A 26992-nucleotide genomic window follows, 5' to 3' on the forward strand; every position below is an offset into this window, starting at 1 on the left:
ATGATGATGATATAGTGGGTGGGGATGAGAACATAGGCCCACCACATGCTAAAGATGATACTGATGAGGACCCCCACAGCATCCCAACTCATGACTCTTGGGATGAGTATAATGGCCCAGATGTACCTGAGCCAGATATATATCCCTCTAGGCCATCCCTTCCATATGACAACATAGGGTTTGCAGAACTAATAAATAGAACAGCTCAATATCATGGGGTGCAACTCCACTCAGACCCTTTAGAGGAAGATTTTTATTAGAGACCTTCTCGCAGCCTCAAAAATCAACAAATACTCTCTCTATTCTAAAAGGGATGATTAAACATGCCCCTGAGGTTTTTAAGGATCATGTTGGGGCTAGAGTGCTCAATCCTAGAATTGAAAAGAAATATAAATCAGCTCCAAGCGATCCAGCTTACATTAAGGGTCAACTCCCTCTTGATTCACTAGTAGTAGCAAATGCCCGTAAATGGGCAAATTCCCAAACAACAGACGATGCTCCTCCGCCACACAAAGAGTCTAAATTATTGGACGCATCCGGTAAAAGGGTTGCGTCACAGGTGGCATATTTTTGGCGTATTGCTAATTCACAAGCTTTGCTAGCAAGGTATGACAGGGCTCATTATGATGAGCTTGAAAAGCTCATGCAACATCTTCCAGACCAATATAAAACTATGGCAAATGATCTCATACAAGAGGGAAAGTTGATCACAAATACCTCTATTAAAGGTGCCCTTGATGCAGCGGACACAGCATCTCGCACAATAAATGCAAGTGTGTTACTACGCAGACATGCATGGTTACGCATATCTGGTTTTAAGCAGGAGGTGCAGTCTACCATCCTGAATAAACCTTTGGATCAGGAACACTTGTTTGGATCTACTGTGGACACATCTTTAGAAAAGATGAAAAAGGTCACAAAAACCAGCCAAGTCTATGGGGGCTCTACAGGCCACATTTTGTAGAGGTTCCTTTTGTCGCTCCTCTTATAGGGGCGCCTCCAAAACCATTGGCACAGAAAACACCTCTTCCACCTATAAGAACCCCACTCAAACTTCCCCTAACAAAGGATATTTTAGAGGGACTTACAGAGGCAATAACAACAGAGGGAGAGGACGTGTTTGTAACACCCGCAATTCCCTTACCACAAAACAGTGACTTCCCTCCACCCCCCAGACCATTCCACTCCGGTCGGGGAAGACTATCACAGTTCCTACCTGTCTGGAATTCCATCACCACAGACAGGTGGGTGAGACAAATTATCCAGTATGGTTACTGCCTGGAACTCACTTCTCCCCCCCCCCCACATACCTCCCAGACAATGTCCTATGTCCACAGCACATCTCAAGCAGGAGGTTTTCTCTCTCTTCAAAAGCATGCAAAGAACCACTTCCCCTACATCATCAAGGTACAGGGGTTTACTCCCTTTATTTCCTCATTCCAAAAAAGGATGGCACTCTCAGGCCAATATTAGACCTCAGACCGTTAAACCTGTACATACAATCCAACCACTTCTACATGGTCACTCTCCAAAAGGTCCTCCCACTCCACCACAAAGGCGACTACCTTGCCACTCTAGATCTCAAGGACGCCTACTTCCACATTCCTATTCACCCTCCCACAGGAAATACCTACAGTTCGTAGTGGACGGTGAACATTACCAGTTCAAAGTCCTTCCATTCAGAGTGACAATAGCACACAAAGTCTTCACAAAATGTACTCAAAGTGGTAGCAGCCCACTTAAGAAGACAACACATTCATGTGTTAACTTACCTAGACGATTGGCTCACGCGGCGATTGTGTACAACAAACACACAACACAATCCAGCTGCTGCACAATAAACCTCACCAAGTCACATCTCCAACTGTCCCACACTCAACAGTATCTAGGTGCAACAATAGATACTTCCAAAGCTCTTGCATACCCCAATCCGGCAAGGATAGCCAGTATGCAAGCTCTCATAACAAAATTTCAACCACAACACTCACTACCAGCTCAAGTGTTCATGCAGCTAATAGGGATGATGGCCTCCTGCATCTTAATTGTCCCTTATGCAAGACTCCAGATGGGTCTATTACACGAATGTCTAGCACAACAGTAGAACCAATCTCAAGGTCAACTTGCCTATCTGGTGTTGGTGGAAAGCTGCACATATCGCTCTCTGCAATGGTGGAACACACAAAATCTTTCCAAAGTGCGGCCGTTCTTGGACCCGGTTCCACAAATAGTGCCAACAGCGGACGCATCGCTCACTGTCTGGGGAGCTCATCTCTTAAACCATACCATTCAGGGTATGTGGACCCCTCAACATAAACTCCTCCACGTCAATCACCTGGAGTTACTGGCCATATTTCTCGCTCTAAAATCATTTCAGATACACCTCGTAGACAATGCTGTCCTCGTCCGGACGGACAATATGACATCAATGTACTATGTACAAAAACAAGGGGGACAAACACTCTGCAGCTTTCACGCCTAGCACAAAGCATATGGAGATGGGCCATTCCTCAAAGAATATACCTCTTAGCAGAGCATCTATCTGGGATACACAATCAGATTGCGGATGTGCTTACTCGTCAACAACAGCAAATTCACGAATGGGAACTTCATCCGCAAGTTCTTCATCTGTTTTTTCAAATGTGGGACCACCCTGACATAGATCTGTTTGCCACAGATTTAAACACAAAATGCCTAAGCTTCGCCTCCAGGTATCCACACCCACTGTCCAAAGGCAGTGCGATTATGGATGAACTGGTCTGGCAGATTTGCATACGCTTTTCGGCCTCTCCCGCTCATTCCGTTACTGGTGCGCAGGCTCAAACAACAGTCTCTCACCCTGGTTGCTCCAACATGGGCCCGAAAAACATGGTTCACAACACTGCTGTAACTCCTAGTAGTTCCACACCAAAAGTTGCACCTTTCCCCAAAGCTTCTCACACCGAACCATGGAGCGATAAGACATCCACATCCAGCTCAACTGAACCTAGCAATCTGGCGCCTGAAGTCTTCGATTTGGTTACCTCAATCTCCCACCAGACTGCATGAACGTCATGAAAGAGGCTAGACGACCTACCACTAGAGCATGCTATGCAGCTACATGGAAAAGATATGTGGTTTACTGCAATAACAACACAATCAATCCACTAGATGCTTCAATTCAAAACATTATTTGTTATCTTCTGCATCCACCCCTCCAGTATGGAATCTAAACATTGTTCTTACTAGGCTCACGGGTCCCCATTTGAACCTTTACATAAATGTGAGTTACAATTCCTCACATGGAAAGTAGCTTTCCTTGTGGCGATCACATCTCTTAGAAGACTGAGTGAACTCCAGGCATTAACCATACAAGAACTATTTTTGCAAATACATCACAACAAAGTGGTTCTTAGGACAAACCCTACATTCTTACCTAAGGTAGTTTCAGCTTTTCACCTTAACCAGTCTGTTGAGCTCCCAGTCTTTTTTCCTCAATCAGACTCAGTAGCAGAACGGGCTCTTCATACGCTTGACGTCAAACTACATTGAAAGGACAAAAACTTTCTGAAAAACAAAACAACTTTTTGTAGCTTTCTCACCACCACATAAGGGTAATCCTCTTTCAAAAGCTGGAATTGCCAGGTGGATTTTTAAATGCATTAAAACATGCTACCAAAAAAGCAAAGTGTACATTATCCATTCCCCCTAGAGCGCATTCCACACGCAAGCTAGGGGCATCCATGGCATTATTAGGAAACATCCCCATGGATGACATTTGCAAAGCTGCAACATGGTCTACACCACACACTTTCACAAAACACTACTGTGTAGATGTGCAGGCAAGACAACAAGCTAGTGTGGGCCAGGATGTACTAAGAACGTTTTTTCAAACTACTGCAACACATTCAGGTAGCCACCGCTAAAACAGAACTAGTATATAGTCAATGCAAAAGAATATGATCTACAGCTCATATGCCTCGAACGGAAAATGCTACTTACCAGTATGCATCTGTTCTTGGCATGTAGAGCTGTAGATTCGTATACGCTCACCCGCCTCCCCGGACCAATATGTGTGGCCATACTATCTTACTTAGATACATTACACATGGACATCTTTTTCTATTTCTTACTAACTCCATCATCACCCTTTATGGTGCAAACAATCTGGAGATTGAGTCAATGCCCATGCGCACTACTAACCAAAGGAGGAGTCGCCTATCTCGTGACTACAAAGACTTCTACAATAACAAAGTGCAAACATCCTAGCCCAACACCAGATGGCGATCTATGCAAAAGTATACGAATTTACAGCTCTACATGCCAAGAACAAATGCATACTGGTAAGTAGCATTTCCCTTGCATAGAATGTTTGCTTTTTCTTTGGGTTGGGGTATTAATAAATGTTGAACATGAAAACAAGCTTTATGTCGAGCTTATTCCACTTACAAAATTTGATAATTTGTAAGCCTGGATCCGTAGAGAAAGCTGTTCATTAAGGATGATTAGGGTAGCGTCCACCTTTTGATCTCCCGTAGAGCTTTGGGTTTACAGCCTTAACGTGAAAATGTGTGTGACCTTCTACTGGCAAAGATTCAGTTGACCGAGTCTCTTACAGTGCAATTATTTCACATTTCTCCCATTTCTTTCATAGAATTCCATCTTGTAATAGGGTTTTGCCCCTGAGATGTTCCATGAGAGGAGATGTAATACCTCTCTCAGGGCATCCTTTGTGTGGCAATAGGGATGTCATTCTTTGCTAGGAGCATTTGGTGCTGAAGATATCCAGTTCCATTGATGTGGACTTGAATCATTCATCTGTTTTGTTTTAGTTTGCGCACCACTGTTGCAGGGCATATATCCTTGTGAACTTTGCAAAACTGAATAGACTGGGAATGTTTCTGGGACAGCGTTTTCCCAGTATTCTGCAGCAGAGTAAGAGGATATTGTGGCTGTCTGTATTTAGCAAGTGTTAGGCCCCATGATTCAAATACACTATTGAAGGTCAAAATTGTGTTAGCTATTACTTCCTCCCTCCATATAGAAAGGGTTTTCTCATACTGATGTGTATCCTCTTTTGATATCAATTCAATGGATAAAAGTTCTAACGATTTTATATGCTTCATGGGATTTCTGCTATGAGTTTCACTCTCACACAATGACTTTTGCCACACGTGCAACTGTGACATTGCAGATTAGTTTCTAAGAAACTATACTTGCTTACAACCCAACTTCGCAAGAACACCATCATGATACCTTGACACATCATGTACAAGCTTACTACATACATTGTAATTGCATTTCTATAGCGCTTACTTCCCCTGACGAGGCATCAAAGTGCTTTTTCAGTGAGCTCCCGAACCCCCCAAAAATTTGTGGTGAATTAGAATAGTGAAATATTAAATTAATTTGAGCCTGGACATTTTAGTCTTTTATTTGGATTGAAAAGGATTGTGAAGGGATGGAAGAGAGAAGGGTTTGCATTTATATGGCTTTTGCTATCCCTGATGGTATATTGAAGTGCTTTTCAGTGGGTAGCACACTACTCCGGAACCCAAACAGAATTAGTGGGGAATAAGTCTAGGGTAATATAAAATTCATTTGAGTGGTGGACATGCCGGTTTGTTATTTCTATTGAAAAAGGATAATGGAGGAATAGAAGAGTAAAGGGTTTGAATTTATACAGCGCTTGCTATCCCTGATGGGTGTTGAAGCACTTTTCGGTGGGTATCACGCTACTCCGGAACCCAAACCTTATTAGTGGGTAATTAGTAGAGGGAAATTAATTTGAGCGATTGACATGTTATTTGTATTGAAAACAAATAGTGGAGGGATAGAAGAGGGAAGGGTCTAGAATTTTTTTTTCTTTTTGGGAGTTCATAGCAGTTGGAGAGGTTTGGGATGAGTAAAGGGGAGGTGGAGGGGGTAAGAGTCAGAGGGAATGGTTTGGAAAGGCTTGTTTGGGAGATCTGAATAGTAAATAGGTATGAGATGATGCAAGGAGGGGTAAAGGAGGGACGAGTCTAGAAAGGGTTATTTTGGAGTCACAGTATAGGAATGGGGTTTGGGATGAGTGAAGGAAGAGGATATATTGAGAGAGGTATAGGGTGGTGCATTGGAAAGAGTAGAAGAATGAGGTTTGAGATGAGTCAGAGTTGAGGCAGAGGATATATTGCGAGAGGTATAGGGTGAGATCTAGAGATGTGCATTGGAGATGCTGAATTAAAAGCAAAGTAATAAATATGAAGATACATAAGAACATGGAAGGTATATATGTATAAGGAAGGTACTATATGTAGTTAAGTTTTATTTAATGAACTCCGACTTTCAAGTATTGCTGTACGTTAAATTAAACTTTTTTTAATTCAATAGTGAAGCAATTGTAGATAAATAGTTACAATAAAAGATATACTTAATTTATGCAGGCACCAATATACATGTTAAACATAGAATAATCTAATTATAAGTAATAACGAAAACCAAAGGCGTCTGCGAACCCGCCAACAGGCATTGTTGGCAAGCTTTAAGGGGGAAGACATTCAAATTAACCTGCAGACTGGTTCGCTTTATGAAGGTAGCAAACACCGCGCTAAACCCAGCTGTTAGCCCAAGAACTGGAAAGACTCTGATCTGCGAAAAACTCTTACCTGTAAAGAACTGGAAAAACCCTGATCTGCGAAAAACTCTTACCTGTAAAGAACTTTTTCCTGCCAAAGTTTGATAGAGGTTTTGCGCATTATTTGAAGAACAAAAACCATATATTGACAGTGTCTCACCGGAACCTGTGGGTTTTTAACTTTTTCTATTTAAGGAGAGCATAAGAATTCTTCTGTACATATTTAAATTTTTCCTATTTATTAATACTGCAAATTTTGAAATCCTTTTATATTAATATGATTGTAATGAAATTTCTTTTTATTCTTTGCCTTTTTAAGTGCTTTGCAAAACTGCTCAATTATGTATTTTTTAAACCAATTGCAAAGATTTTTATTAATCATGCAATAAAGAATTTACTTACTTACTAATTATAAGTAATATGTACATTTGTTAAGTAGAAGTAACAAATATCTATGTATTTGAAAACATAATTATACACGTTTGTACAAACTAATACACATATGTAGGTACACATCTATAGTCCAAATAAATGCTTATATACAGAGGGATATGCTGTGTATTTATGTTGGAGTGTGGAGGTTATGTGGGCAAGAGCCAACTCTTGAGTAGTCTTCTGAAAATAAGGTAGTTATCCGTGGATCTCATTTTTGGGACTTAAAAGTTCCGTAGTTTGGCTGCTTGAACAGAGAAGGATGTGCCACCTATGTTTTTTTTCTTGCATTGCTTCATCTGGGCATAGAGGGGTTTGTCTTTGGTGCTCCCAGATGAGCTTTATTGCTATTTAAATATAGTGCTATGTCCAATAATATTTTGTGGCTTTTCATCCAAAGCAGATTTTGCCCCCAATTGTGATTTTGCACTCTCTTGCTATTTTGTACCTTAAAATGTTTTGCACCTAATTGTGCTTTTGCTTCCACAGCTAACATCTAGTGGAGCTATATTGTAACTTTTGTCCAGCGACCATCAGATAATAAGTTGCATGACCACAGGCCCTCTACCCTCACTATATTCACCATTTTACATACTGTACCCCATCACCTCTAATATAACCATGGTACTTGTTTTAATCCTATTCCTTCTCTTTCTATGACTTATGCTCCCTAAAATGTCTGACACATGCAGCCAACCTCACAACCTTCTTAGCACCTTATCAAGCTACATCATCTATGCCCAGTTGCACCATTTATCTACACATAATTATGTCTCCTCAAATCTATCGAAGGTAACCTCATATACTCACAAAGCCAACCAGTTGCATTGTAACACCTATTATGAACTCTGTCTTCGTTTTCCCTGTGGATGCTCATCCTGTTTGTAACAAAACATTCTTCACTATTGACCACTTTGACTCTCACAAGCCTCTATTGCACTTGTCTGCCATCACTGAAAGTACTGACTCTGAGCTGCACTCTTAGTCTTCCACCCTGAACTTGTCACTTCCATATTCACTTCCATATTCACTTCAAAGCAGCTGCAACCCGGAGTAGCAGGGTGTCCTACTTAACAAGCCGCTTAGAATTAATTCCCACATGCAAACAACCCAGCCTTCCAACCTCCTTTGAGAACACAATACACTAGTCTTTGCGCGCCCTTCAAAGCAAACATCATACCAATCTTCCGATTACTCTTTTTTACGAACAAGATACAATCCCGACTTAGTTGAACTCTCCATCATAGTGATCCTCAATGGCGATCTCAATCTGAAACTCACTAATTAAATGCAGCACACCAATTTCACATCTACTCTTGGCCACATGCCAACTGTCCCTCATTTCTCATAAACTATTGACTATGGAATCCTTTAAAACTCATACATGTAATGCTTGTATTACACACACTATCCCACTCCAAACCTAATATTACCCTATCCATATATACATTTCCCCACCACTCCTTCCCAAGCAACTCCTTTTCCATAATGGAAACAAACCCAAAACTTAGAGTATCCTTACACCAGATTACTCTCCTCTAACCTACACATTACAGACTTGGCTCATCTTATTCCTCTCCAAACATTGATTCTCAGTTGAATAGTATTTAAATACATCTGCACCCAGCCCTCTATCAGCCCCTTGATGCCTTTTCATCTGGCCCCTCCTTTTCTCGCTTTACACATTTTTCTTAGGTATTAATATTTCCTCATTCCTTTTCTTCTCCTATCGTTAGCTCATCCTTAAAACCCGACACCAAGCAGGCTAGTTCGCCAAAAGGAACCAGGCTTTACAGAAGATCCTTGTATTCAAAGTAGTAAGCAGTAATGCTCCTAAAGTTCTCTCTGACATTCTATCCTGATACATATTCCAAAGTTACAGTCCACCAACTTCGCCCCTCAAATTATAACGAAGTCACCAAATACCACCTCCCAGTACCGATCTTTCCACCTTCAAGGCCCAATTGCACTGGATCGCCCAACCACCATACATTCTGGCCAAGGTCTCGCCACAAGAATTTATAAATGCAGTGAAAACTCATTGTGCACTTAAAGACGATAATTATTCCCCTGCCTTGTTATAATATATGTTCATCTCCTGTCTGTATAATCCACTAGCTGCTTCATTGTTATAGCCTCATTAAATGTCGCCAAATCTGTACCACACAACTGCCATCACTAAATGGTACTTCTCTACTAGATTTGATAACTACAAAGCTAATATTTAATTTCACCATTGCAGGCTGGAAGTCCAACGTCAGTCTCTGCTCCTCACAGTTTCTCCCGGACCTCAGTTACTCCATCTAATCAGGATATCTGCAGGTAATAACATCGCAATTTCTTCTGCGAGGTGTTCACCGTGCAAAGGGGAACTGCATGGGAAAGTGTGAAAAAATACCACGTGAATGTAGCAACAATTAGAACGCTTGAATTATAGCTAAAAGGTGCTGTGTTTAAGTAAAGAGGTTAGAGTCGGACTTTAACCATGTTTTAGTGATTCAATGAAGTATGATTGTTGCATTTATAGTAATTTGGGAGTCTCCATGTTGACATACAGTACAGTTCTCACTTTTCCATTGTAATTCATGTTTTCTTCTTTATTAACATTTCTGGTTTTCTTTTGCTTTCTATGCTTTTATTTCGTGATTCTGCATGCAGTTCCAGTGAAGTTCTTTCTGATTGTTGCCATCACATCCCACTCCAGTCTGCAGTTGTCTTGAAAAGTTCTATTTACCAAACCTCTCTAACTCATGGAGACACAGTAACTGTAGTGTGCCATGATGTTGTGCAAGCTTCAAAGAATAATCCACCCCCCCAAGACTGTGTCTGGGTTTGCAGGCCTGACAAGGCCAATGGATCATTGCCATTCTCAAAATCGCTGAATGATGTGGACAAGAAGGCCAAAAACACTTTGCGGAATTCCAGCTACATTGAGCGGACATGCTCTGAAGGGAAACTGCTCCCTTCTTCGGAGCAGTGCCTCAAAATGAAGAAATTTAGCCACAAGGAAAAGAAAATGAATCCTTTCAAGCCACATAGCAACTTAAAAAAGCCTCATGATTCAACCATAACAACAAATCTCCCACGTGCTTCCAGAATAGGAGCGAACCACAGCACCGTACTTATACCTCTCATAGAGGAAAGACCAGAGGGCGAGTTTTGGAAAAGCAAAGTGTTTCTCCGCAATCTTTTTTCCTTTTCTCAGGGCTCATGTCTTCATAAGCTCCATGAGACAGAAAGCTGCTCAACTCAACAGCCGGCTAATACTTCATCTAGTGTACTTGTTGGAAGCACAGAGTTCTGTTCTGATGACATGGGAGATGATGAAGTGTTTGAAGACAACACGTCCAACAAGTCAAAGGAGCAACGAGCACCCCTTTGTTCATTTGAGAATAGTGACCTTGATTGGCCTTCCCCTATATCAGAAAAATGTCCCCCACTATCGCCTATTTCAACCTCAGGAGATCAATGCAGGTTGGCACCCCAAACACAAAACCCTTGCAATTCAATCAGTTTTAATCCTGCTCTGTATCATAGTTTGTTAGTGTCTATTATATTGCTCTGAGCTGTTTAAAAAAGACATTATTTAGGTTCATTAGCATGCCTGAATGATTTTACTGGACAGGGATTTACATCCTACCCGCAACAATAAGAAAAAAATCCCCAAACCTCCATTCATTCCAGAGAGGTCGAAATGCTCTGTCCTGATATAGTGTTCACCTCACTTTAATTTTTTTTTAAGTTGGGCATTAAAAATGCACTGTTTCAGCTGTTAATCTTACCTTTTTGTAAAATAGTATATCCCCTACGTACAGTTCAAGTTTAAAAATGTGTATCTGCACTAATCCAGCCTCACCACTCTTAGTTCAATTAGACCTCTTTTTAGTTAGATTAAAGCTAAAGTTATGATCTTACAGATCGATTAAGCCAATTTCTCTACCTACTATTAAACACATCCTTCATGATCTATAGCCAGTTTGATGATTATCATATACTTGTGATCATCATGCGCTTACTTCACCGTTATTGCTGGGGAGTTGTTCTATGCAGTAATCACTTTTTCACAATATTAAAAGTTGCTACTGAGTGTTCCTCCCAACCTTAACACACCAACGTTACTATATACCTCACCAGCGTTTAAATCGCCCACTGATACATTGGGAATGCCTTACTAAGGTAGAGTTTATAATTAGGGGAAGCAGTTGCAGTAGATTTTGAGGAATGGCGATGTAAAAGTATTTACAATTCTAGCCGCCAGATAAAAGCTCTAACCAGGCAACGGTGCTGAGGGAGTGGTACTTCAACATATTAAGAATAGATGAAGAGAATAGTATGTGACAATATTAGTTATAGATGGCAAGAATAGTATGTGACAATATTAATTATAGATGGCGAGAATAATATGTGACAGTGTAAAGGTAGATGACATAGTAGTTGGAGAGGTAGTTAAATAAATTCCTTCTGATCATCCCTTCCCGTGGATAATTTGTAAAAAAATATGTGCCTGGGATCTCGTCAGGAGGCAGTTTGTACCAGCCCATTTCCCCTATTAGCGCTCCCTAAAACAAAACCAAATACTAATCATGAAAGTAGGACGAGGGTGTGGCGTAAAGGTCAGAGCTGCCACCTACGAAGCTGAGTTACCAGGTTCGAGTCTGTGTCGGCTCAACATCCGGTGATTCTGGGCAATTAACTTAATGTCCCTGTGCCTACCATGAATAAATGTGTCCTTAACTGGTGCTTATTAAAAAGCGCCAGTGTTGATGATTAAGTGCCGGTGCTTAGCACCGGAAACCACAGTCTCAAATTAAGCACTGATCCCTCCATCCTGCATTCTCTTATAGCGACCTGTCTTTTTTCCACTAATATTTTATAACAGTAACATCCTCCTTCTTCAGTAATTCTTTTCCATTTAGGATTTTGGTATTTGTGTCTTTCTCCTTCACCTGAATAGTCCATATGCCCTTGTTCACCAATGTAAGACACTGTACGCCTCTCTCCATACACATTGTGACTTACATTTTCATTTGTTCTCCCCTGTGCATTGCCACCAGGTTCACCAGCTTAGAAGGAATTGACATGTTAACTCTGATATCCCACCCCTGATATCCCACCCCTGCCTAATGGTTTTAAATTCTACGGTCTAACAAATCCTCAGGATTGTTTTAGCCTCGAGCTTCACTGTGCCCTTGGCTTAATTGAGGCTGAAATTCCACCCTCTTGACCAAGCTACCATCTTTTTTCACTCCCTTCTGTGTATGAAACGAATGTTAGATGAGCACATCATCTACAAAAACAGCATTGCCTGGCAACTGCTCTCAGTTCTACTTAACACATTGAAGAGCACACAAGTCAATGCTATTGCTGATGCATGTTAAACGTAGGTTCTTCCCTCTGTGTTCCTCTTCTCAGAATCATTCTGCTGGGTCATTTTAAGAAAACAAATGTATTGGCTGTTGAAAAATCCCAGCCCTGCCCAAATACCCTTGCTGTACAGATCTACCTATCCAGGGCTGTTTACTCACCAAATATGAGTAGTTTTCACTCTTTCCTTCCCTTCCATTTACTACTCCATATCAAAATCCCTTTTCACCAAATCCATTTGTGCATTCAAGCTCAACAGCTGTTAAACAAATGTAAGAGAATCCTTTCGAATGCCAGAGAGGCCTAAAGGTAGCCAGATCCATCTGATGACAGCATCCGGCTAATAATGTGGAGTTTAGAAAGAAGCAACTTTTTAGTTCTTGGCTTTCTCTTTCCCTTTGGTGGGAAAATATTTGTATTAGAGTAATAAAGACCCAAGAAGTGCATCTATTTTCATTGTGTGACCCAAACACAAATCGCCGATTCACATGGACAAATCACCATCAAAACATGCCAATTGTTAATATGGCCGTATTGGAAGAATAAGCACCTACGGTTCAAGCACATTAACAAACCTTAACTCCTTTCTTACTGCCCCCAAATGACACACACTGATCCTGCCCCCCAACTCCTCCAGGGAGAAAATCCCCATCTACACCTCTATCAACACCGTATGAATACATATCTGCAGAAACACCACTGTTTCCCTTTTTATTGCATTTTTCTGCAGCTTACCATTGACACTCTATTATGTTTGATTTGCACTTTTGTTTGGCTTACTCACCGAGACTAATTTTATCTAACATAGCCCAGTGTGGCTCTGTTACCCAGCACTGCCTGTGACCTCTACCTTTGAGCTATCTTTCCAAAGAAGCATAGTATTCTCTTCACATGTCCAGATGTGCCGGCTGGCCCTATGGTACCAATTTTGAGAAATAAAGTTGTAGGTTTTGTCTTTTTCTAAAAAGTGTGTTCTAAACATGGTAATGGTTATTTAAGTATGTTCCGTACATAACTTTACATACTCCATGTAGATCTAGTGTAGAGGCAAGCATTGACAACTTTTAACATTGTGGTAGGAAAAAAGTTACAAAAAGTAAGCTGGTGTTTCCATATAAAGTGAGACAAAATGATAAAACATGCAAGAAGGTGATGAGAGGATGCTGCAGATAGTCTGACCACTGGCAAGTGCCTGGGGTAGCATGTCAACTCATAGTTTTTTTTTTGCCCACCTCAGATTCGAAAGAGCCATATTCAAATCAGCCATGGGACTTTTCCAAAACTCCAGCCCCAGTTGCCAAGTCAGGCCCTCTCCGAACCGGAACCCAAGAAGCATTCCTTCCATCATCTTTTGTGTGATTGATGTATCACCCTAAGAAGCCATGGGTATATCCGGTCCTGTGCTCTCCGTACCAATGGAACCAAGCTGCACCCAACTGTCAAGGCCCAACAGCGCCAAATCCGGACTTGGATAGCTTATGTTACGGTTCAATAAGAACCTGGTTTGGCTGTTCGGACTGGACTGCCCCAATTCAAGCAGGATCATGGCCAATTTGCATATGGCTGTGTCTAACATGAGGTGGGGTAGTGGTAAAAAAATAACACTGTGTTGGAATGCTACACTGAGCAAATGTCAGTGGTTAGGCTATTTACAAGCATTGTCAACAGGGACTAGCCGTGTGTGACCGTAGGACTCTGAACTGTATTTTCAGCAGGCACCTAGTCGGTGTGTTCATGAAGCCCTCACCCACCAACCTAGTTGGTGGCATGCTTCATCATCTGGCCCACCCAGTGACATCTAATATGTCGCGGGTGTGCTTTGACGCCTGATTACAGCGGAGCAGGTATTTTTACTGAGAGTGCAATGAGGTGAGTGATAAAGTGATAATTAAAACGGCTTCTTGGTGGTCCCAGTACCCGAGGGTAAATTAAAGTTTAATACCTGGGCCTCCAAGAACGGTTAAAAACAAGGCGAGTGGTGGTTGAGTTAAGACCCCCTACATCCAGTGTAGGTCGACATGTTTCAGCCAGTGCCTTTATTAATGCTGGCTTTCCTCAGGACCAATAAGTAGTGTGAGTGGGAGTTAAAATATATTTAAGTGAGTGTTGCACAGACTATGTGTTGCACTGACTAAGGTGCTCTAAGTGTGCGAGGGGGATTCCCTCACCACGCATACGCTAGCAATTAGCTTTGTTTGTCTTCTTGGAGTGATGCAGTAAGGTTATTGACCGGGATTTCCAATCCAAGTCTGCCGGGTACCTGTAGTGCTACCATTGGCCTCCAGAGGCCGATGGCAGCACTACAGGTACCCGGCAAGCTTTGATTGGAAATCCTGCATCACTCCAGGAAGACAAACAAAGCTAATTGCTAGCGTATGCGTGGTGAGTGAATCCCCCTCGCACACTTAGAGCACCTTAGTCAGTGCAACACATAGTCTGCGCAACACTCACTTAAATATATTTTAACCCACACTCACACTACTTATTGGTCCTGAGGAAAGACAGCATTAATAAAGGCACTGGCTGAAACATGTCGACCTACACTGGATGTAGGTGGTCTTAACTCAACCACCACAACATCCACTCGCCTTGTTTTTAACCGCTCTTGGAGGCCCAGTTATTAAACTTTAATTTACCCTCGGGTACTGGGACCACCAAGAAGCCGTTTTAATTCTCACTTTATCACTCACCTCACTGCACTCTCAGTAAAAATACCTGCTCTGCTGTAATCAGGCGTTGAAGCACACCCAGGACATATTAGATGTCACTGGGTGGGCCCGATGATGAAGCATGCCACCAACTAGGTTGGTGGGTGAGGTCTTCATGAACACACCGACTAGGTGCCTGCTGAAAATACAGTTCAGAGTCCTACTACAGTCACACACGGCTAGTCCCTGTTGATACTACATATAAACCCCTGGGGATTCGGACTAGCTATCTAGTCCTCCCTCTCCCTCTTGATACGCCAATATTTACAAGCATTCCCCTGTCACCTTTTGTGTGTTAGAGGCAATATGATAACCACCTGCTTGGCAATAACCCTTTTTAGGTCTCGTCTACCCAGCACGCATGTGCTGCTTAGGCAAAAAGACCTCTTGCTATCGGTACGGCTTATTAGCGAAACAAGTGCACGCGTTCCATTGCCTTCAATGGCATCGCTTGCACGTGAGGCGATTTACTTGTGGGAGCGAGCGGCTGGCACCAGATGCGATCAATTATCGCGACACCAGCTGCTGGCTCCCATAAGTGAATCGTGCACACCCCTCTCCCCCCCTGCCAACTTTGCAAATGAGGACTCCGGTTCGTTCGAAGCGCTCAGGGGGCAGCACCAACCGGCTACTGTTGCTGACGCTCCTCACCGAACCCGCCTCTCCCTCGGTCTCCAGCCCTCCTCTTATGCAGGTGAGCTGCAGGGGTAGGGAAAGTGGTGGGGGTTCGAGCCTGCATGACAGCCAGGGAAGCGTGCTCCACGCAAGCAAAAATCATGCTTCATATTATTTATTGTTTATTTCTGTATTGTCAGTGAAAAATGCCGTTTTGGTGCTTGTGTATTTAAAAGTTAAAGTGCTTCATTTTGTGTGATGTGGACACACTTTACTTCCTCCCCGTCTGTTGCACACGCATGCACACCCTTGCACTACCAGCTGACAGTGTAAACGCTGGGCGGCACGAGTCTTTCTTTCACTACAGTTGCTCCCTTTCTCTCACAAGATGAGGTCATGTCCCCCCAGCAACCAACAACGAGGGTGAGGCTGAGGACCACTAATTGGCAGCAGGGGACATGAAATAACGGAGCGGGAGAGGCTCGGGACTCTAGGGGGCACGTGCCGCACGCATCAGCGCCAAAGCGTAATGAAAAGATCCTGCGTGCGCTAGTTGGATGTTGCTGCTGCAGCGTTAATTATGCATTTCTGGGAAGCAGTCATTACGCGTCCTTCCATCAAGAGGCCGTAATATAGCATAGAGGACCGACACCATCCATTTCCTTGATTTTATGGCTTTTTGTGTATTGCTGTCATCAGAATGCTTTGTAATGTATACTTGGAATGCACTGTAATGCGTATAGTGGCACGCCACATCATATCTCTCTGTGTGCACAGCTGCAATTTGTTTTTGGCCAATCTAAACAAAAAGGGGGGTGCACTTTGCTGAAGATGATCCCCCCACCCCATCTCAGGCTTCCTGCACCCCCCACGTGTGCTCCTTTGAGGACTAAAACTATGCACAGCATGATTGCACACTTACCTTTCTCATGGAATTGTGGGATTCGAACATTTAGCTCTGTGAGACTACGTCTCCAAATGCGCCATCTCCCCATGTGGCGCTCCTGGAATACGGTCCAGTACATTTCATTGTCAGATAATTAATGAGTCCTCGTGTTTCCTCGCTGCATAATGTGTGCCACCGCCCACCTCAGACTTGTTCTTATTTGCGATGCAGGCTGCGATGCAGGCTGGTGTGGAGCTGAGGCAGTCCAGCAGAGAGAACAAGACGAAGAGCTGCTTAAAAACAACAAGCAGACGAGCTGCGTAAATGCAGAAAATCTCCTTTCAACGAGGTCTCTGACACAAAGGATTAGAAGTAAACTGCGAGCGGAATAGAGAAGTGTGTTTATTTGGCTTTGGCGCCGCCATTTTGACACCTATCGAGGTATAAGTAACCTTTTGCACTGGAGGGATTCGGTGGAGCCAATTGAAAACTAGGGCAGGCCTTTGGCCACCTCACGTCCCTTTATCTTGGATTTTGGGGTTCGGAATAGCATGCTACTCGCCTAAAATGCGATTCAAGGCCTTGTGAAGGGTAGTAAGTGCTGTATAAATGCAATTACTAATAGCTCTTAATGCTCCTCAAAGCAGCGGAAGATTCAACTGTTAGTTGTGAGCTACACACACCACTCTGAATGTTGTTTTAGTAACCGTGTATTTCCAGAAGACATTATTTCCTATTTTATTTTTATTTGACGCATGCGTCCCTTTTCAATGGTTCTCCTTTTATCTATTTTGAAAGGCTGAAGTGTTGAGTCGGAGATGCCGGATTCGAAGTTGTAACAGGTTAAACACAGGCCATTGCAACTGTGGTGCAAGCCAAAGTGGGTGTTGTAACTGGCGATCTTGCGACTCTTCTCATGGCACTCCTTTTATCTACCGGCTTGAAGGGCTGTACTTTACTTATGATCGATTCCGCCACGCCAGGGTTTGAAGCTGAGATCTCTTGGTTACTCCGAGGTCTGTACAGAATCTATAGTTGTGTTTCAAATTAAACTTACGGTTCTTTTTGAGCTAAAACAGGCGTTCTTATTATCCCTCTCACTCGTACTCCTTTTATCTCAATCAAACAGTGAAGTGCTAAGTCGGCTCTGCTGAGTTTCGAAGCTATGACGTATGACCTCATTGTTATTCACAGAGCTCCAAAGCCATGGTTCGATCAAGCGGAGTAAACTCTCGGTGCTAAAATGCATTCATCTCTCCCTGGTACACCTCCCAAAGGCCTATTGGCTATGCCATACTTGTTTATTATTAGGGCCTGTGACTTTCGTTATTATTTCTCTTACAAATTGCCACCGTCAGAAAGGTTTTACAAGGCTCCTGAATGTCCTACTTCAAACCTTGTACACATCGTACTCATTACTTTTCCTCTACCAATTTCAACTCCCTACCCACCTCCATGCATGACAAAACCCCCGCATTCTTCTTCAGCAACTATGATCAGCCAGCCACCACTTACTGTAAATCAAACCCATCTTTGCCCCATTGTGTTTCAGATCTTTCACGTTGCTCATACCACTGCTCAAGCAAAAGTATTACCTTAACCAGTTTAAACAGCCACTGAAAGTTTTTGTTTGTAGTATGTGTTAGCAAAGTCCTGCAAACTAGTGTTTAGTTTGGATATTGCAGGTTGAATTTCTTTGAAGAAGTTTCGAGTCACAAGGTGTAGAGTGACTCCTCCCTTGATTCACAATGCTCATGGCTTTAGCTTCACCCTTAGATTGTTTTTCCGCCATCGGATTTGGACATAAACTGTGATACCGTCATATTTATGCACGCAAACATCAGGCCCTGCATAACACATCGAATCCATATTTCAGCGTCTATTCAAGATGAAGAATTTATTAAAATCAGCAAGGCCTCGGCCTCAGAGAATGTGGACAAATGGAGCATACTTCCTTTAGATTCTGCCCATATTGTAAGTCGAAGTATCCCTGTTGTGACCACTGTCTCCCTCAAAACCACCAGGTGTCAGAGAGCATCTTTTGTTGAGCTTTTGAAGGTACAGAAAAGAAATATGCTGCATGCATTCAAGGATGTAGCATCAATAAGGGTCCGACACTTCAAAGATTTTTGAAAAACCAAACCCTCTTGACTTCCAGGAGGAACTACCTGGTCCCTCAGAGCTCCAAGACGTCGAGAAATCACCAAGACTCACAATACTCTCATTGGAGGCCTCTAATTAGGATCACGATTATTACGAGCCAAGGAAGTCAAATTCACCTTTGCGGAAGAGGCTGAGGTCCGTGAGTATAGATCCAAGGCTTTGGGACAAATGAACCAAAAACAACAGCTTTGGTGACAAATACGAAATGAAAAGAAATTTTGATTCCTGCCTTGGAAACTTCAAATATTTACAACAAGGGGTGGTGAGGGACAGAGTCTCTGAATTAAACAGAATACTCTCACCCAGTCAAGAGATCAGGGCTAGATCCAACACCGTTTTTTAGCTCACTGCACCATCCCAGTTTCAGAACCTGGCTGTATGCAAATTAGTCTGTTCCTGTCCCAGTGCATGATGGGAACAGGGCAAACCAAACTACAAAAGCCAATTCTTACACTGGGAAGGAAACAAGCTACCGGGGACCGGTTTCTGGCATTTCAGCCTCTTCGGCCCGGCTTGCTTGAATCCTGATGGTGCAATGAGCAAGGGACTCACATCTGAGTATACCCTTCCACGCTTAGGGTGGACAAAAATATTTACAACAAGGGGTGGTGAGGGACAGAGTCTCTGAATTAAACAGAATACTCTCACCCAGTCAAGAGATCAGGGCTAGATCCAACACCGTTTTTTAGCTCACTGCACCATCCCAGTTTCAGAACCTGGCTGTATGCAAATTAGTCTGTTCCTGTCCCAGTGCATGATGGGAACAGGGCAAACCAAACTACAAAAGCCAATTCTTACACTGGGAAGGAAACAAGCTACCGGGGACCGGTTTCTGGCATTTCAGCCTCTTCGGCCCGGCTTGCTTGAATCCTGATGGTGCAATGAGCAAGGGACTCACATCTGAGTATACCCTTCCACGCTTAGGGTGGACAAAAATATTTACAACAAGGGGTGGTGAGGGACAGAGTCTCTGAATTAAACAGAATACTCTCACCCAGTCAAGAGATCAGGGCTAGATCCAACACCGTTTTTTAGCTCACTGCACCATCCCAGTTTCAGAACCTGGCTGTATGCAAATTAGTCTGTTCCTGTCCCAGTGCATGATGGGAACAGGGCAAACCAAACTACAAAAGCCAATTCTTACACTGGGAAGGAAACAAGCTACCGGGGACCGGTTTCTGGCATTTCAGCCTCTTCGGCCCGGCTTGCTTGAATCCTGATGGTGCAATGAGCAAGGGACTCACATCTGAGTATACCCTTCCACGCTTAGGGTGGACAAAAATATTTACAACAAGGGGTGGTGAGGGACAGAGTCTCTGAATTAAACAGAATACTCTCACCCAGTCAAGAGATCAGGGCTAGATCCAACACCGTTTTTTAGCTCACTGCACCATCCCAGTTTCAGAACCTGGCTGTATGCAAATTAGTCTGTTCCTGTCCCAGTGCATGATGGGAACAGGGCAAACCAAACTACAAAAGCCAATTCTTACACTGGGAAGGAAACAAGCTACCGGGGACCGGTTTCTGGCATTTCAGCCTCTTCGGCCCGGCTTGCTTGAATCCTGATGGTGCAATGAGCAAGGGACTCACATCTGAGTATACCCTTCCACGCTTAGGGTGGACAAAAATATTTACAACAAGGGGTGGTGAGGGACAGAGTCTCTGAATTAAACAGAATACTCTCACCCAGTCAAGAGATCAGGGCTAGATCCAACACCGTTTTTTAGCTCACTGCACCATCCCAGTTTCAGAACCTGGCTGTATGCAAATTAGTCTGTTCCTGTCCCAGTGCATGATGGGAACAGGGCAAACCAAACTACAAAAGCCAATTCTTACACTGGGAAGGAAACAAGCTACCGGGGACCGGTTTCTGGCATTTCAGCCTCTTCGGCCCGGCTTGCTTGAATCCTGATGGTGCAATGAGCAAGGGACTCACATCTGAGTATACCCTTCCACGCTTAGGGTGGACAAAAATATTTACAACAAGGGGTGGTGAGGGACAGAGTCTCTGAATTAAACAGAATACTCTCACCCAGTCAAGAGATCAGGGCTAGATCCAACACCGTTTTTTAGCTCACTGCACCATCCCAGTTTCAGAACCTGGCTGTATGCAAATTAGTCTGTTCCTGTCCCAGTGCATGATGGGAACAGGGCAAACCAAACTACAAAAGCCAATTCTTACACTGGGAAGGAAACAAGCTACCGGGGACCGGTTTCTGGCATTTCAGCCTCTTCGGCCCGGCTTGCTTGAATCCTGATGGTGCAATGAGCAAGGGACTCACATCTGAGTATACCCTTCCACGCTTAGGGTGGACAAAAATATTTACAACAAGGGGTGGTGAGGGACAGAGTCTCTGAATTAAACAGAATACTCTCACCCAGTCAAGAGATCAGGGCTAGATCCAACACCGTTTTTTAGCTCACTGCACCATCCCAGTTTCAGAACCTGGCTGTATGCAAATTAGTCTGTTCCTGTCCCAGTGCATGATGGGAACAGGGCAAACCAAACTACAAAAGCCAATTCTTACACTGGGAAGGAAACAAGCTACCGGGGACCGGTTTCTGGCATTTCAGCCTCTTCGGCCCGGCTTGCTTGAATCCTGATGGTGCAATGAGCAAGGGACTCACATCTGAGTATACCCTTCCACGCTTAGGGTGGACAAAAATATTTACAACAAGGGGTGGTGAGGGACAGAGTCTCTGAATTAAACAGAATACTCTCACCCAGTCAAGAGATCAGGGCTAGATCCAACACCGTTTTTTAGCTCACTGCACCATCCCAGTTTCAGAACCTGGCTGTATGCAAATTAGTCTGTTCCTGTCCCAGTGCATGATGGGAACAGGGCAAACCAAACTACAAAAGCCAATTCTTACACTGGGAAGGAAACAAGCTACCGGGGACCGGTTTCTGGCATTTCAGCCTCTTCGGCCCGGCTTGCTTGAATCCTGATGGTGCAATGAGCAAGGGACTCACATCTGAGTATACCCTTCCACGCTTAGGGTGGACAAAAATATTTACAACAAGGGGTGGTGAGGGACAGAGTCTCTGAATTAAACAGAATACTCTCACCCAGTCAAGAGATCAGGGCTAGATCCAACACCGTTTTTTAGCTCACTGCACCATCCCAGTTTCAGAACCTGGCTGTATGCAAATTAGTCTGTTCCTGTCCCAGTGCATGATGGGAACAGGGCAAACCAAACTACAAAAGCCAATTCTTACACTGGGAAGGAAACAAGCTACCGGGGACCGGTTTCTGGCATTTCAGCCTCTTCGGCCCGGCTTGCTTGAATCCTGATGGTGCAATGAGCAAGGGACTCACATCTGAGTATACCCTTCCACGCTTAGGGTGGACAAAAATATTTACAACAAGGGGTGGTGAGGGACAGAGTCTCTGAATTAAACAGAATACTCTCACCCAGTCAAGAGATCAGGGCTAGATCCAACACCGTTTTTTAGCTCACTGCACCATCCCAGTTTCAGAACCTGGCTGTATGCAAATTAGTCTGTTCCTGTCCCAGTGCATGATGGGAACAGGGCAAACCAAACTACAAAAGCCAATTCTTACACTGGGAAGGAAACAAGCTACCGGGGACCGGTTTCTGGCATTTCAGCCTCTTCGGCCCGGCTTGCTTGAATCCTGATGGTGCAATGAGCAAGGGACTCACATCTGAGTATACCCTTCCACGCTTAGGGTGGACAAAAATATTTACAACAAGGGGTGGTGAGGGACAGAGTCTCTGAATTAAACAGAATACTCTCACCCAGTCAAGAGATCAGGGCTAGATCCAACACCGTTTTTTAGCTCACTGCACCATCCCAGTTTCAGAACCTGGCTGTATGCAAATTAGTCTGTTCCTGTCCCAGTGCATGATGGGAACAGGGCAAACCAAACTACAAAAGCCAATTCTTACACTGGGAAGGAAACAAGCTACCGGGGACCGGTTTCTGGCATTTCAGCCTCTTCGGCCCGGCTTGCTTGAATCCTGATGGTGCAATGAGCAAGGGACTCACATCTGAGTATACCCTTCCACGCTTAGGGTGGACAAAAATATTTACAACAAGGGGTGGTGAGGGACAGAGTCTCTGAATTAAACAGAATACTCTCACCCAGTCAAGAGATCAGGGCTAGATCCAACACCGTTTTTTAGCTCACTGCACCATCCCAGTTTCAGAACCTGGCTGTATGCAAATTAGTCTGTTCCTGTCCCAGTGCATGGTGGGAACAGGGCAAACCAAACTACAAAAGCCAATTCTTACACTGGGAAGGAAACAAGCTACCGGGGACCGGTTTCTGGCATTTCAGCCTCTTCGGCCCGGCTTGCTTGAATCCTGATGGTGCAATGAGCAAGGGACTCACATCTGAGTATACCCTTCCACGCTTAGGGTGGACAAAAATATTTACAACAAGGGGTGGTGAGGGACAGAGTCTCTGAATTAAACAGAATACTCTCACCCAGTCAAGAGATCAGGGCTAGATCCAACACCGTTTTTTAGCTCACTGCACCATCCCAGTTTCAGAACCTGGCTGTATGCAAATTAGTCTGTTCCTGTCCCAGTGCATGATGGGAACAGGGCAAACCAAACTACAAAAGCCAATTCTTACACTGGGAAGGAAACAAGCTAGGCACGATCTTCAAAAGACTGGCAGAAAAGATCGATGTTTGACAAACATTTCTTTTTATTCACGCTTATATGGAGAAACATTCTTTCAAAACCTCTACATGCCATCAGTGTCTATGCTTTCTCCTATTCCTAAGAAGAGATTGCTAACATTTGCGATAGAAGTGAAGTGCCTTTCCTAAGAAGAGAAAGCTAAGCTAACATTTGAAGAACTGCAGCTCATTTAAGATAAAAAAGATAGAAAGAAAATACATCAGTTTCCAAACATGCTCATACACCTACCATGCAAAAGTCTGCACCACCAGCTGTACGTTTGCCGACTTCTCCACTAACACCACAAACATCACCACTGCCATCAAGAAGTACAACACTGCCTCCTTTGCCCACATCATAATCACCAGAGGGACACTCCTTATCGCACCTAGGTCATCCATATGGAGATAGAGACCCTTAATGACCAGCCAGTTGGTGCGGATGCTGGCCAGTGGGAGGACTTCAAGGTAAATCATCCACAGGATCCAGATATTGCGCCTTATCTAATAAAGCCATCTCCCCGGATGATAAAAGCATCATACTTTGTTGTTATTCAGGGAACGGTTCATCACCACAATGTGTCTGTGCACGAGGAAGAATATTCCCTTGTAGAATCCCTTGTAGAATCCCTCAAAACTGAACGTAGTATTCAGTTTGTACCAACGTTAAAGGGAATGATGAAATCTGCTCCTGATAATATACAGATATTACCAGAGTCCATTTTGTAACTCCACGGATGGAAAAACTTTATTAGACGTGCCAGGACGACCCCATTTATATAAGGTCTCAGGTTCCACCAGACTCAATAGTGGTTCATACACCCAGGAAGAGAGCATCTGAGCCAACAACAGTGGATGTCCCAACCTCGGATAAAGAGAGTAAGCTTATAGATGCAGCAGGGAAAAGAGGTGCTGTTGGCGTCAATTCACTGGTGTATCACCAATTCAGTTAAATTGCTGTTCAATGTGTGACAGATTCCTTTAAAAAGAGATGGAAGCCCTCATACAGCATCTGCCTGAAACATATAGGAAGTAGGGGGAAGACCAAGTAGAAGGTAAGAGAACCTCAAATGCAAACATCCCCTGCACACTTGATGCAGCTAAGACCACTTCTTAAAAAGAATAAACACCAGCATACTACTTCGCAGGCATGCTTGGCTAAGGATGACCGGGTTTAAATCAGAGGTGCAACAACAGCTTCTTAACATTCCGTTTGATGGTCACCAGGTGGATGAAATTTTAGAAAAAATTCAAAAGGACACAAATATAGCAAGGTCCTTGGGAGCACCACAAACATTCACCTCAAGGGGATTTTTTCATAGGCTGTAACAAAGACTCTCACCCAAATTAGGGCAAACATCTCATAAACACACATACCAAAGGCAATAACATCAAGACTTTCAGGATCCCCAAAACAACAGAGGTACTCAAAGGGAAGTTACGGAGACAGCAATACTAGAGTTAGGGGTAAAGGTGGATCCTCCAAAGGAACCATGATCAACAAGCACAGACTCACCCAGGGCTTCCCTGAACAAATAAACCAGTGGAAGGGCTAATAATGGATTTCCATTCACACAGGGCAGAAATCGCCTCAGATCAGTGGGTGCTCTGAATAGCCCAAAGAGGCTATCGTCTCGAATTCCACACCAGACCACGCAACTTGCCTCCAGGACATAAGTTTTACTGCTAACAACATCTCTTCCTTTTAGAAGAGGAAGATCAAGTGTTCCTTCCAAAGTGAGCAATACAACTAGTACATATTTATGAAAGTAGACATGAGTTATAGTCAATATATTTGCTCATCCTACAATAGATGGAATCCTTCAACCTATACTAGATCCCAGGACACTGAACCACTTCATCTGTCAAAGCATTTTCATCAGACCACCCTGCAAGATGTCATACCAATACTTCACAAGGGGGACTTCATATAGCTTTAGACCTCAAAGATACTTACTGGCATATCCCGAGTCATCCCGCACATTGGTGATTTTTGGGATTCATGGTAGGTGGATAAAACTACCAGTTCACAGGTCTCCTTTTCGAGGTCACAGTATCCTAGAGGGTATTTACAAAATATTAAGCTGTGGTCACAGCTCACTTCAGGAAAGGGAGCGTCCATTTCTTTCCTTATCTAGACAAATGGCTGATCAGGAGCAGCAGCAAACAGAAATGGCTAGCACACACTCGAGCAGTACTGATTCTGTTACACAGATTAGGGTTCACAATCAATGTGAATAATCTCACTTCCATTCTCAACCGATCCAACTATTTCTAGGATGAACTGACACTGTAATGGGGAAAGCATACCCCTACAACCAGAAGGTGATGGCATTTAACCAGCAACTGCCTCTTCTTCAGTCTACCCACCCAATAGCAGTATGAACTGTAATGAGACTGCTTGGAATGTTGGCATCATGTATATGGATTGTGCCACAAGCCAGATTACACATGTGCCCTTTCCAGTATTACCTCACCAGTCACAGTCAATGGTTACTAGCAGAGGGGCAACTCCATGATCTAGTGTTGACAAAGGCCAGCACACCACACTCTCTAAATTGGTGGAACAGCAACAACCTGTGTATTGACACACCTATTTTGGAACCTCTTCCGCAGGTGACCACTAACATGGATCTTTGGTTCAGTGGTTGGAGAGCGCATCTGTAGAACAAAACTGTTTCAGGAACATGGAATTGAGGCAACAAAGGAAACACATCAGCTGTTTTGAGCTCCAAGCATTATAACTGGCACCCAAAGCCTTATGTGCAATGATGAATAACAAGACAGTCTTGATCAAAAGAGACCGCATGATTGCAGTGTGTTATATTCTGAAAAGGGAAGCACACACTTTCTTCTGCTTTCCAAACCATCCAAAAGATTTGGAACTTTTCTATTTATCACAACATACATCTCTTGGTGGAATATCTTCCAGGAGTGGACAGTATTTTTGCGGACCCATTAAGCTGGACACATCAACAAGTACATGACTAGGAACTCCCCCCTCAAATCAACAAAAGTATTTTCACAAATGGAGCACTTAAACTGAAGACCTATGTGCAACAAAAGAAAATGCACTATTCACAAACTCTGCTTCCATGTATCCACAGTCCAGAAGCAATACACTATGGGTGAATTTGTTAGGGATATGTGCATACCCTTTTCTGCCTCTCCCACTCATCACATGTGTAGTCAGAAAGTTGCAACAACACAAGACACTGCTCATTCTTGTAGCACCAACTTGGGCCAAGCAACGTTGGCACTCATCCCTAGTACAAATGTCCATGTCACCTCTCAGATAAACTTTCATTTAGAGTGGATCACTCTCAGCACAAATGTATTGTCAAGTATCCAGACCCAAAGAAGCTCAATCTTGCAATTTAGTACCTGAGCTCTTAGAATGTGGGTATATAAATCTTCCAAAAGAATGTATGGCTTTAGTTCAGGATTTACACAAGCCAAACATTCACACCTGTTATGGTGAAAATAGAAGCGTTTTGTTGCTATTATATTAGTAAAGATCTCCGCTCACTCCAGGTAACTGTGCAGGACAAGCTTTCTTACATACTACATCTACAAAAG

General features: G+C 43.4%; 1 protein-coding gene across 7 annotated transcripts in view; it reads left to right on the plus strand.

Annotated features, from left to right (window-relative positions):
* Positions 1-26992, plus strand: part of MARCHF8 (membrane associated ring-CH-type finger 8) — a 713145-nt gene that overhangs the window by 654501 nt on the left and 31652 nt on the right. For 6 of the 7 annotated variants that reach the window (XM_086922313.1, XM_086922312.1, XM_086922310.1 and 3 more), the window contains one exon: positions 9267-9346. In XM_086922313.1, the coding sequence (XP_086778439.1) occupies positions 9267-9346 (80 nt within the window). Of the gene's footprint in view, positions 1-9266; positions 9347-9682; positions 10499-26992 lie in introns of all 7 variants that reach the window. The other variant, XM_086922315.1, reaches the window with a different exon arrangement.

This window comes from Lissotriton vulgaris, chromosome 5 (assembly GCF_964263255.1).
Source record: "Lissotriton vulgaris chromosome 5, aLisVul1.2, whole genome shotgun sequence".
Lineage (NCBI taxonomy): Eukaryota > Metazoa > Chordata > Amphibia > Caudata > Salamandridae > Lissotriton > Lissotriton vulgaris.